This window comes from Sceloporus occidentalis, unplaced genomic scaffold (assembly GCF_023333645.1).
Source record: "Sceloporus occidentalis isolate IW3139 unplaced genomic scaffold, rSceOcc1.0.p SCAF_145, whole genome shotgun sequence".
Classification (NCBI taxonomy): domain Eukaryota; kingdom Metazoa; phylum Chordata; class Lepidosauria; order Squamata; family Phrynosomatidae; genus Sceloporus; species Sceloporus occidentalis.
Window position 1 is genome coordinate 506575 of NW_028317125.1, and position 13256 is coordinate 519830.

Here is a 13256-nt window from a genome sequence, read left to right on the forward strand (position 1 = left end):
AAACAATCAAGTTAGCTTTTCACTATACAGCTTAAAGTGTGACAAACGAACAAACAAAACCACACATCATTACATGTAGAATTCACAGCAAAGTGATAATACTGAAATTCCATGAACTGGTCCTATCTTGACCACTGAATAAAATAAACATTTCCAGTATATGGCTATGTATAGTGCAAATATATGGATGTGTAAAGGTCAATGCATACCATCTGCACTTTGTGCACGTGCTTTAGAATTTAGATCCAGTTACTACTGTGTGCATCTTAGAGTTAAATAGAGCTGCAAACTGGAACTACAAGCTGTTCTGCTGCTGAAAGGCCTAACTCAAGTTTTGAAAGATAAACTTTAATCTTGTTACACAAACTCTAAGCGCATATCATGGCAAAACTTTCACACACTGGCATAAAACACTGGTTAAAAAAAATAATAATAAAAAAAAAAATTATGGATTTGGCTTGTGCTGTTCCAGACAATACCCAAGGATGAATACGAGAGCCCAAAATGCTTCAGATCTTTCCAAAAAGCCCAATTTTATCATTACACAGAAATACCAAACCGCATAAGGAGAGGTTGATGGGATAGAGCAGCTCCGGGGAGGGGGGTGCTTTGATGGTTTGCTGTACGGTGGTTACGAAGACTTTGTTCAAGGAGGAAAGCTGAAGTTGACCATGCCGAATTCACCATAGCATGACCAACTCTAACTAAACACTTTAGTTGATCCATAATTTCCAACATCTGTTACCTGTTGGATCTGTTATCCTAGGTTTTGGCCATGTTAAGTAACTGGTGGCGTGTTGGCCTGTTGTCACAAAGCCATTGTGTTTTGAGTGACATAAACAAGCACCAGTTATTTTTTTTCCAGGATAATGAGAGGGCAGCATTTGTCCTTCAGGGTAGGCAAACGTAACAAAGGGCTAAACGGGGTAATCTTCTCAACTCACACACCCTACCTCTGGGTTTCTGACAGTCGCTGCAGCTTTTTCAGGAGAATCTGGGTTAAGTCGAAGGTGGTGAAGCTGATACCAACAGCCACTGGACCCTTTACCCAGTTCATGCTAAGCCCTTTGTAGAGCCCTCGGACAATCCCTTCTTCAGTAACTATCTCCCGCATAGTGCTAAGAATCGTGCCGTATGTGTGACCAGTGACCCCGGCCGTCTGCATCCGTCGCCTCACTACGTCCAAGGGGTAGGAAGCTGACTGACCCAGTAGTCCAGCACAGGCACCAAACAGTAGTCGCTCAAAAGGGTACGGCTGGATTCTTCCACTGTTCTCTGGGGTAATAACAATACATTACATTCATCAGCAAATTGTGAATCCATCAATCCTTATAATTATATATGTAACATAATAATATGCAATATATCAAAATAGAATCTATGGTGGTCATGTATATGGCAAATACCAAAATTAGCGTTTTGAGGAAAAGAGAAATCAATTTTAATGTGGAAAGGGACAGACCATATATCCCCAAAATGCGTAGCGTGTGTGGAGGCTGGACAGTGCAGTGAGGGGCAGACCAAGACTGGCCATCGATGGTCCCCCTCAGTGCTTTAGTGTGCACCTGCGTGTGCATGGGCTGTTTTTGCATCGCCAGTCCATTCCTGATGAAGTAAAGGGGAGGACATGTGCACAAAGAGTAAGTGGGCTATATTAGCTGGCACTTTCCACTGGTTTCCATGGTGACGGGTCCATATTCAGCATTTTGCACCATAATGTCTATATATAAACAAGACCTATTGTATTGTTCACTGTGGTGTCTACAGATACACGGCTTGATATTTTTCTGTGGCGATAAATAAATCACGACCTGTATTGTATGATCTAGATTTTGTACCTGCATGTAGCTTTTTCAGCGTCTCATATGTGAAGAAGCTAATTCCTGCATAAGGGATGACGCCGAGTATGGTTGGGTTGAATCCTCTGTACAACGTTTTCAAGCCCTCCTCTCTTGACATACGCATAAACACGTGAATTATGTTACTATACCTGTTACGGGCGAAGCAAAATAAATGAAAGTGAGCATTTTGGACAATCTTCCCCACAATTAGCTGCACTGAAACTGCGTTGGACCTCATTAACTCTTTCTGTAGAATTTACCATTTAAGTGTTAAAAGACATCTGCTGGAGTAGGTAAGTTTAATAGTTACCCCAAAATCTAAATTAACACACAAGATACATAACATGCTACTCTTCAATGATTTTATGTGACTATCCACAAAACTATTGCATTGTGAGTTTCTTACCCAATTTTACACATAGGCAGTTTTGTATGATTATTTATTATTGTTTTTTCTTGGTTTTGTTTTTCTTATTGGTTTATCATTCCAGGATATAAAAGATGGCTAAAATCAAACATGCCTCATTAGGTAGTGTCACATCGTGACATCATTATAAATGGGAAAAGTTAGGGCCCACCGTATGGCGTGGGTGATTAACTTACATCTCTTTTGGTGTTACAGCCATTCTTGCACGAACGAGGTCAAGAGGGTAGGTTAGCATTGCAGCCGTCATACCCGCAAGAGATCCCGCAACGAGGCGCGGAATGGGCGTCAAGGCACTGCAGGAGAGTAAGAAATGATGGAGTTTTACAAAGACATCCACCGTTTGATCCATACCTTGGGCTTTGTAATATGTTGATCTATGCTCAAATCTACTACCGTAAAATTGAGCAAAGGATCTTACAAGAAACCCAAAATGAATAAAACCCACAGTGAGCTCATGCAGAATTAGTGGAGATCTCCAGACAAAATGAACATAAAATGGGTTCCCGGGGAAAAGATAAACATTTCCATATTGCTTTTGACTGTCGGGCCTTTGCATATTGAGTACAAGGTGATGTTTCGTAGCCATATGCCAGGAAAAGATGATACATGTGATAAAAATGGGTAAATAATAAAAGGAAAAGCAAGAGGTGTACAAGATAAAGAGACTGATAAAAAGAAATGTAAATGCATTCAAAGCTTTGGTCCCAATAACACACAAGGTACATAAAATGCTACTCTTCAATGAAATTGAGCTGTGGTACAACTTGGAGTATAAATAGAAGTGAATTCACAAGTCTCATGGTGCATGGTTGGACAAATATTAAATAGTATGGAACAGAATTTTACCATTTACAAATAATGAGGGAGACAACAGATGAGGAGTGTGCCCATTGCCCTTCTAAAGAAACCATCTGTAATGTCTGAAGGCAAGAAGTTTTCCATACAACAATGGTACAATGTAGAGCCCTGCACGGGACTGCTTTTTTAATCCCGCTGATTTTTTGTCCAATCCCGCCCGCTCCCGCCACAAATGTGGCCAATCACGCCCACCTCCTAACCTGAACTGCAGATATCCCACGTAGTCCCGTAAGGCTGCCTTCTCGTTGCTCCCTCACAGCGCGTCTTCTCTTGCTCCGCCAAGGAACAAGGCGGAGTCACGGGAAGTGACGTCACATCACGTTACTCCGCTGTGTTCCTGGGCGGAGCAAGAAAAGACGCGCTGTGAGGGAGCAACGAGAACGCAGCCTTGCGGGACTGCGCTGGATTACCGGGACCCGCAGGTACAGTGCCTGACCGGCCGCTCCCGCCTGCAACACCAGCAAGATGCAGTGCTCTAGTACAATGGTACACTTGTCTTTAACTAGAGGTAAGAAGAAACATTAAATCTCACAATATTAACTGTGCATTAGACAGGGCCAACTCCAGTAAGTTTCTCCTGAGAGCAGTTGGCCCTGCATTAATGGAATAATTAGTCTTCATGGTAGGATGAGGTATCCGAGGCCAGTTTCCACAAAACCCTCTCCCTGCAGAACCTCTCTTTCTCACCACCATTAATAGACATTAACTAAATGTTGCAAAATGCAATCTGAGGCATCAATTTAGGAATTTATAACCATCAAAATACTTTTGTTCTTGTAACGTTACATAAATTGTGATCTTTCCTGAATGTGAATGTCACATTTTTCCTTTTTTTCTGCAGCTGTCTAAGATTAACAAAAAAAGTTATGACATTGTTAATTATCTCAAAGTGGAAATAAATATTTCACTTAAAATAATAATATCGATGCATGGGAATGGTGTCTCAGTTTAGCTGCTGGTTTCCACCTTAACTAATAAAAAAAAAACAAAAAAAATTATAGTCGGATCAGGTTGCCTACGTGCAGGGAAAATCATCTGATATTCTGCCTGGGCTCTGAAAAGGCAGGTGCCCATCAACCTACCAAAGCCTCCCTTAAATATTTTAATACTAGGTGGGGTTCTCTTCTACCATCTTTACCTCTTCCCACTCCAGCATTTCATACGTGCTGTATCCGTTTTCTGGAATTCTCTTCCCAGTTCAGTCAGATTTTCTCCCTCATATGCAAATTTTAAAAGCTCTCTGAAAACCCACCTCTTTCAAGGAGTGTACAACCTTTCCTCATAACAGTCTCATCCAGACTCAATCAACTCATCCTCGTCCAAACTGTCCTCTCCTACTGTTTCACTCCCCCCTTAACCGACTAGAAAGCAAGATCAGGGCCCTCTTCTCTTTTTGTACCAGCTTGTTATTGTTTGTGGTTTTAAATAAAAAAATGTAATAATCTGATTGTAAACCACACACTTGTGAAGTACAACTCCCATAACCCTTTGTCACAATTATGATGAGGGTCAGCAACCTACAAAGGTGTCTACCTTGCAATTTTTGGCCACCATAAGCTGCATGAACAAACCATGAATTTACAACTGTGTGTGTATATATGTCGTGGCCAAACGTTTTGAGAATGACACAAAACGTCTGCTGCCTCAGTTTAGATGATGGCAATTTGCATATACTCCAGAATGTTATTAAGAGTGAGCAGATGAATTGCAATTCTCTTTGCCATGAAAATGAACTTCATCCCACAAAAACATTTCCACTGCATTTCAGCCCTGCCCCAAAAGGACCAGCAAACACAGGTGAGAGTGTTCACAGGTGAGACGTGGACAAGGCTGGAGATCACTCTGTTACGATGATTGCGTTAGAATAACAGACTGGATGCTTTAAAAGGAGGGTGGAGCTTGAAATCATTGTTCTTCCTCTGTTAACCATAGTTACCTGCAAGGAAACACGTGCCGTCATCATTGCTTTGCACAAAAAGGGCTTCACAGGCAAGGATATTGCGGTCCTACAGGTTTCTCTGATGAATCCACTTTCTGATTGTTTGGCGCATCCGGAAAAAAGCTTATCCAAAGAAGAGAAGGTAAGCACCACCATCAGTCCTGTGTCATGCCAACAGTAAAGCATCCTGAGACCATTCATGTGTGGGGTTGCTTCTCAGCCAAGGGAGTGGGCTCACTCACAATTTTGCCTAAGAACACAGCCATGAATAAAGAATGGTACCAACACATCCTTCAAGTGCAACTTCTCCCAATCATCCAAGAACAGTTTGGTGACGAACAATGCCTCTTCCAGCATGATGGAGCATCCCACCATAAGGCAAAAGTGATAACTAAGTGGCTCGGGGCCACATCAAAATTTTGGGTCCACGGCCAGCAAACTCCCCAGACTCAGGCAGGCGGACAAACAAAAACCCACAAATTCTGACAAACTCCAAGCACTGGCTATGCAAGAATGGGCTGCCATCAGTCAGTTAATTGACATCATGCCAGGGCAGATTGCAGAGGTCTTGAAAAAGAAAGACCAACACTGCAAATATTGAATCTTTGCATAATCTTAATGTAATTGTCAATAAAAGCCTTTAACACTTATGAAATGCTTGTAATTATACTTCTCTATACCATAGTAACATCTGACAAAAATATCTAAGAACACTGAAACAGCATACTTTGTGAAGACCAATACTTGTGTCATTCTAAAAACTTTTGGCCATGATTGCATGTATGTATGTATGTGTGTAAATGTATTATATATATATTATATATATATTCATATTACTATGTTTACTAAGTGGGGGTCAGATCTTTTTCATTGCTTAGCTTATTTGGTGCTGCGTATACAGCGTATACAGGGATATAATCAGGAAAAACACATTTTCATGCCTTTTCTATTCATACCATTGCATCATGTGATACGTGGTTTGCCTTTAACTAAGCATTTATGAACTGCTTACATTGTCTAGGGTACAAAACATTTCCCTAGATAAAAGTATGAGCTGTTGATAAAGTTTTCACCCATACCTAACCATTAAATAAGTGTCATTACTATACCAAACTGCAAAACTAAGATTTTGGGAAAGGTCACATATTCATTTTAAATACAGGTCACTAAAGAATATTACACAATGCCAAACATTCTGCACATTCTGATTTTTTTCTGGCCTGGAATTTTACAAGGTATACCAGAACATACATAAAAAGTCACCAACCAGGAGGGAAAGAGTTACTATTAAACACACAATGTTACAGGTCAGTACAACCTTTCTGCGCTACACCCATGGTTTCATTCATGCCTGTTTTCAACATTAGCATTTGATAAGGGAAACAAATCAAAGAAAGATATTCCCGCTACCAAGAGAGATGCAAACAAACTGCACAAGCTCCTTGGGGGTGATGCATAAAAACGAATGCACAAAGTCCTTATCAGCAGCACAACCAATCTAACAACCCAACTGATTGGACCATACCATTATTTGCTGAGCTGATAAAGTTTGTGCCAGAATCACTTTTTTAAACAAGAAGCAATGCACATCTCAGAAAGATGAGGTTTTGGTAGGATGCCAGCAGAGTTAAGCGGCCTTTACTTATTTGATTGTTATCTCCCATAACCCTGAGCAGCTGGAAGGTCCATGGGCTAACCAAGTTTGCGCTGAGGTGGAATTATTATTTTTTTAAATATAAAAAAGCGAGACAGAGAGCGAGTGGGGGTAAATGCAACACTGTTCCAGCAGAGGTGGCGGAGGGCAGCGTTAACACAGTAAAGAATCACTTACTTTCCCTGGAAGCCGTAATAGCTTCCAAGCAGCTTCTTGTACTGCTCATGAGCACAGAACTGTATGGCAGCATACGGGATAACACGCACCATGGTGGCAGAGTTACCTCTCCAAAGACTCAGTAGTCCCTCATTCAGGTAAGTGCGATAGATCAGCTTATAGGCTTCCTGCCAAAAAACACAACAGAATCATAAGGGAAAGGGGAGAAAAAGAGAAACATTTCAGTAAGGAAACATATAAAAAAATACCCCCCCCCCAATAAAAACAAACAACAACAGTACAATACTAATCTACAATTGCTTTTAAGTTATATAGTTTCACAACAGCAACAACACTTGCCAGGTGCAGTCCCTAAGAAGGCTACTAGCATTACTCATCCATAAAGCCAAACCCTTGGACTCATGGGGTGAAGAAGTCATTTACACTTTGGACACAATAACAATGACAGCAAAGGCTTGTACGGATAAAACATAAAATACAAAAGCTTTCCATCATTTTAGGGGGACTTCCCAGGATGAAAAAGGAGGATGTTTTGAGACAGAGAACCAAAGGATGTTTTGAGGCTTGCAACAGATCGGTAAAAAAAACAATAGGGCTGCAACTAACGATTATTTTAACCCCTTAAGGACAATGGGCGGTCCCTAAACCCATTAAAACAATGTATTTTGAGCCCGTACATGTACGGGCTTTGTCATTAAGGGGTTAATAATCGATTAGTTGGCCGATTATTTTTTCAATTAATCGGATAAAAAAAATGCATTTTTTTTCATTTAAAATAATGTAATAAAAAAACGTACAATTTACACTTTCATCTCTTTATCGCAATGGCCTCTCTCTCTATTCACCTTCTTATTTTACTGACATAATAATAATAAAAGCTACAAGAACCCAAACACAGTGTTTCTCAAACTAGGTTTTAATACAAACTTATTAGTAAATATTATGCCTTATACCTCCTATATGCCAGAGATTCCACTGTGCCCCCTGATATGCCACTGTGCCCCCGATATGACTTATACACCTTATATGCAACTGAACCCCCCGATATACCTTTTACCCCCAGATATGTCTTATGCCCCCCTGATATGCCTTATACCCCCTATGTGCCTTATAACTTCCAATATGCCACTCGCCCCCATTTATGCCTTATACCTCCCTATATGCCACTGTGCACCCTGATATGCCCCTCCGCCCCCCATAAATGCCCTGCACCACCCTGAAATTCATTATACTCCGTGATTCACCACTCTGCCTCCCCCAGTTATGCCACTCTGAAATTCATTATAACCCCCATACACCACTCTACCTCCCCCTATACACCACTCTAACTCCCCCAGATATGCCACTCTGCCTCCCCCCCTCCCCATACACCACTCTGCCTCCTCCCCCCCTCCCCATATACCACTCTGCCTCCTCCCCCCTCCCCATACACCACTCTGCCTCCTCCCCCCCTCCCCATATACCACTCTGCCTCCTCCCCCCTCCCCATACACCACTCTGCCTCCTCCCCCCTTCCCACACACCACTCTGCCTCCTCCCCCCTCTGCCTCTCTCCCAACTCCCTGGTGTTTTGTGAGCCTCCGTTGCTGACAGGCACTTTCACTGGAGCTTCATAGAAGCCTCAGCGTAAGTGAAGGGCAGTAACGGAGGCTGTCTGTGCACATCGTGCAGACCCCCACCAGCTGACAGAAAAGATGATCCTCTGCAGGAGACCTCGATTCTCTGTCAGCCGGTGGGGGTCTGCACGATGTGCACAGACAGCCTCCGTTACTCCCCTTCACTTCCGCTGGGGCTTCTACATCATGTGATGCTGCCACTGCATCGTAGAAGCCCCAGCGGAAGTGGAGGGGAGAGACGGAAGTTGTCTGTGCGCATCGCACGGACACCCACAGGCCGACAGTGAGGGGAATCCAGGTCCCCTGCAGCATTGCGGGGGATCTGGATTCTAGTGTTATAATTCTATCTCTGTTTGAGGTCGGATTATATAAGAAGAGGAGTTTTTCAGAGCATTTGCTCTGAAAAAACCTCTTTTTATAATCGATAAAAATCGATTTGACTAATCGATAATGAAAATCGTTGTCAACGATTTTCATTATCAATTATCGATTTTATCAATTAGTTGTTGCAGCCCTAAAAAAACAACTTACTATTTTGTCCATTACTATATACAATCTATCATCTAGTATCATTTAAGGTCACATACATTCTAAACTCAACAGGTAGAGTTGATGAGAAAGATGACAAGGAGCCACAAGAGCTACTGGAACAATATGGGGAACTACAGAGCAATAGAAACATTTGACGGCCCATCTAGTCTGCCCATTTTTCATATGATATATTCATTAATAACATGGGCAATATGAAGGAATGTATTGCACAATATGAAATTATAAGCCATTATAGAAACTGGGTTAAACTCCCAATTTTTACCAGATTACGTCATTTATCTAACTGCAGTGGATATCATGTCTTTGAAATATATTTTTTTTTTTCATGCACGGCAGGTAATGGTAGTCTCACCTTAGCTGAAAATCTGTTTGAAGACACTGTTGGGAAACATGGAGAAGAAAGAATTGTTATCATATATCATATATATGTTCAATACATGCCATTACTGGAAATGCACCTAAAACACTATTTTGTCTGTTAAATAGACACTATCAAGATCTTACGCTTCAAGGAACGAGCTGACCTAAGGGTCTTCCAATACTAACCCTTTAATAGTCCATCACAAGCATTTCTACTGTAGTTTGATAATGGTTCTAACAATGGTCTCTTATAAAATGTAGTCATGAGGTAAAGAAATTCTGAAATAGGTTACCTGAATTCAAGCAGGGATTTCACCTCTGATATGCCAAGTGAGAAAAGCACCAGCTGGGATTGTCAGATACAATTAAATCAGAAAAAAGGGAAAGGGGTTTGTTTCAGACTGTGTAACCCTAAGGATCTTTCCATCACCCTTTTGTAAAAAATCTTTGTATAATTTAATGATTTTTGAAGGGGTAGTTCAGAGTCCTGAGAAGGCTTCTCTATAGGTGTTTATGGCCAAGGGACCTACCTTGGAAAATGATTTTGGTTCTATCCAAGGGGGCAACAGCAGTTTTGGCCACTGCTCCAGCCAGCGCTCCAGACATCAGCGAGTTGAGAATACTGTTGGCATTTTTATGCCCCTTGCAGAAAAAAAAAAGAAATATTAATTTTAAGTAAACATGGTAATTAAGCAACTTTGAGCTAACCTCAATCTGCATAACTGGCAATCTAAGTGAGTGTAATTGTAAGCAGCAATGGCTGGGATTTCTACTAGGCCTCAAAGATTTTTTGGTGTTGTTGTGCGAGGTCACATTGTGTGACGCCCAATATTGGAAGCATTGGGGGGTTGCTTTCTGTGAAACTTTCCATTTTGGTCTGCAAGACTTGTACTAGAGAAACCTAAATCACCCTACATCCATTTCTGCAAATGACCCCGACTGTAACATGTGTGACCCACACTCCATCCCTTGCAGATAAAGCATACCATTATGACTGCCATAAGGCCTGCAGTAATAATGATAAACATCAAATGGGACAAAACTATGGAGAATGGGTGGGTGTGTGGACATTCCTAGAAACGACCTCTGCATGCTTGGTTGACTTTGTCTTTATTCCCATATGAAGGGTATTATCACTGCCCCCAAGGCTGTAGGTCCAAGCATGTTTCACTAGCAATTTCATAGCATTTTGCCCTCAGGCCTGTAGTTCTGACTGATATTCAGCCATTCATACGGTTTCAAATGAAGTACCTCTACTGTTAGTCCAAGAAGAAAAATGACAAGAATCCTTAATTATATTGAAACTTAGTAACAAAAGGATGAGCTATATCTTATTTTCAAAAGGAATGCTGTCTCATTTATTGGTGTATATATGTACAGTGGCAAGAAAAAAAGTCAACTCTGGTAACAATACAATCTGAGCTAAAAACACAAATTGCTGTATTGTGCTTGTCTGTAATGAATACATTGTTTAAACATTCACAGTGTGGGTTGGAAAAAATAGGTGAACCCCCTAAGCTAATCAGTTCAACAAAAGCTAATTTGAGTCAGGAGTTAGCAAACCTGGAGTACAATTAATGAAACGGTATTGGATGTGTGGTCTCAAAAAGCATCTGCGGATGTAATCCATGCCTCACAAAAAAATCTCAGAAGATATACAATCAGTCCACAGACAAATTGTTTGCAATTGGAGGTTAGTTAGTACTGGGGACTCTCTCTAGAAATGGGCGCCCAGCCAAGATGATTGCAAGGGCACAACGCAGAATGCACAGTATGGTAAAAACCCTAGAGTAACTGGTAAAGCCTTGAAGGAATCATTGGAACCGGTTAACATCTCCGTTCATGAGTCTACCATATGCAAAACATTGAACAGGCATCTAGTCCATGGCAGACACCACGGAGAAAGCCACTGCTCTACAATTAACATCGTTGTTTCCCTGAAGTTCGCCAAAGAGCACACTGACACTTCACAATGCTATTGGGAAAATGTTTTGTGGACTGATGAAACTAATGTTGGATTGTTCTGGAAGAACACACAGCACTATGCATGTCATTAAAAGGGCACCGCAGACCAACATGAAAACATCATCCCAATGTATGGTGGAGGGAGCATCATTATTTACTATCTCAAGGCCTGGATAGCTTGCCATCATTGAGGGGACAATGAATTCCCAAGTTTATCATACAGGATAACGTCAGGGTGGCTCTCCGCCAACTGAAGCTCAGTAGAAGTTGTGTAATACATCAGGACAATGACCTTAAAGATCAAAGTAATTCTGCTAGAGAATGGTTAAAATAAACACAACATATTTTGCAGTGGCCCAGTCAGAGCCCAGACTTTATGCCGTGGAACGACCTCAAGAGAGCAGTTCACACCAGACAACCTAGGAATATGGCTGAGCTTAAACAGTTCTGTAAGGAAGAATGGTCTAAAATTCCTCCTGAACGTTGTGCAGGCCTGATCATCAGCTACCGAGCCGGTTTGTTTGAGGTTACTGCTGCCAAATGAGGTTCAACCAGTTAATAAATCCAAGGGTTCTTACTTTTTCCACCAGCTCTGTGAATGTTCAATGGGTGTGTTCAACAAAGATGTGATATATTATCATTGTTTGTGTGTTATTAGCTTAAGCACATTGTGTTTGTCTATTCTTGTGACTTAGATGTAGATCAGATCACATTTCACAAAGAAATTACTGAAGAAAAACAGGTAATTTCAAAAGGTTCACTTACGTTTTCTTGCCTCTGTATATATTCATGTTAACACCGACAACATATTTTTTCCTAGTTTGCCTTACCTCTGATACCACAGCCGTAGGCAGGATCGTGTGTGCACCATTTTTATTTAGACCCACTTGGCTTCCTTTAATACCATTATCCATACCACGCCTCTTCAGCCAGCTGAGGTTTTAAAAAAAATAATTTAAAAAAAATCACCCCTGTGGATGAGATAAAATACATGCATAAAATTAGACACAATTAATCAGGTAATATTTCCCAGGAGCACTTGCTGCTTCCATTAAGCTACTCACTTCTTTTCCATTCTAGTAACAGTGGGATGTTTTGCTCAGATCACTTTCAAGCCTGATATTCGGGTGGATGAAGGGGGAAACCTTAAACCACAGGTTTTAATCACTCTGGATGTTTGGCAGGCAGATCATGATTTAAATTTAGATCTATTATGTTACCAGGGCGCATAGGCGTTGTAAGAAAGTGTGACCACAATCCGCATTTAAAAAATGTTTGAATCTTATAACTGCAGCACAGAAAATGTGGGTCATGTTTCAGTAAAATAAGAATTGAAATACAATAGCCTAATTATATATCCTAAAAGCCAATATTCTATAAAGATTTTGGGTGATTCCACTGTAACCTGTAGCCTCTCTCCATGTATTTTCATAGCTTTGTGTAGGAGGTGGTCCACGCGAGCCATTACCAGTGAAGCAAGGTGATTTATCCCACCTTTACATAAACCCATCTGGTCACCATTTGTCCAGCCAGTCGTCCACCTAATCTGTCCAGAGTAAAGCTCACAGTGATGTACAAGGAATCTTGCAAGGGAGGCACAGGAGTGCATGACACCCCCGCCATGCTGAGAGCTAGCTCTGCAGTGACAGCTTTTCTTAAATGTAAGTGATTTTACAGGTTGAAGGTTGAATACACTTACAAATTAATTTAATATGCATTATTTATTGGTAGATCTGCATGGGATCCTAGTGTCCCATATGGAGAGCACAAATGCAGATAATAATAATTCCATTGGAGATCATCCAGCTTCATCTGGTGGTGACTGGGATATAGAATTGCATGGGATAGAGATCCGCAAGTCCTGGTG

General features: G+C 41.2%; 1 protein-coding gene across 1 annotated transcript; it reads right to left on the bottom strand.

Annotated features, from left to right (window-relative positions):
* Nucleotides 1-949: 949 nt before the first annotated feature.
* On the bottom strand, nucleotides 950-12303 carry LOC149280844 (mitochondrial coenzyme A transporter SLC25A42). The gene is made up of 7 exons (XM_089500027.1): nucleotides 12220-12303; nucleotides 9955-10066; nucleotides 9417-9442; nucleotides 6897-7063; nucleotides 2445-2561; nucleotides 1839-1990; nucleotides 950-1275 (listed from the first exon to the last, which is right to left on the bottom strand). Exons 1-7 carry the CDS (start codon nucleotides 12301-12303, stop codon nucleotides 950-952), a joined length of 984 nt encoding a protein of 327 aa, XP_089356153.1.
* Between the last annotated feature and the right edge of the window lie 953 nt (nucleotides 12304-13256).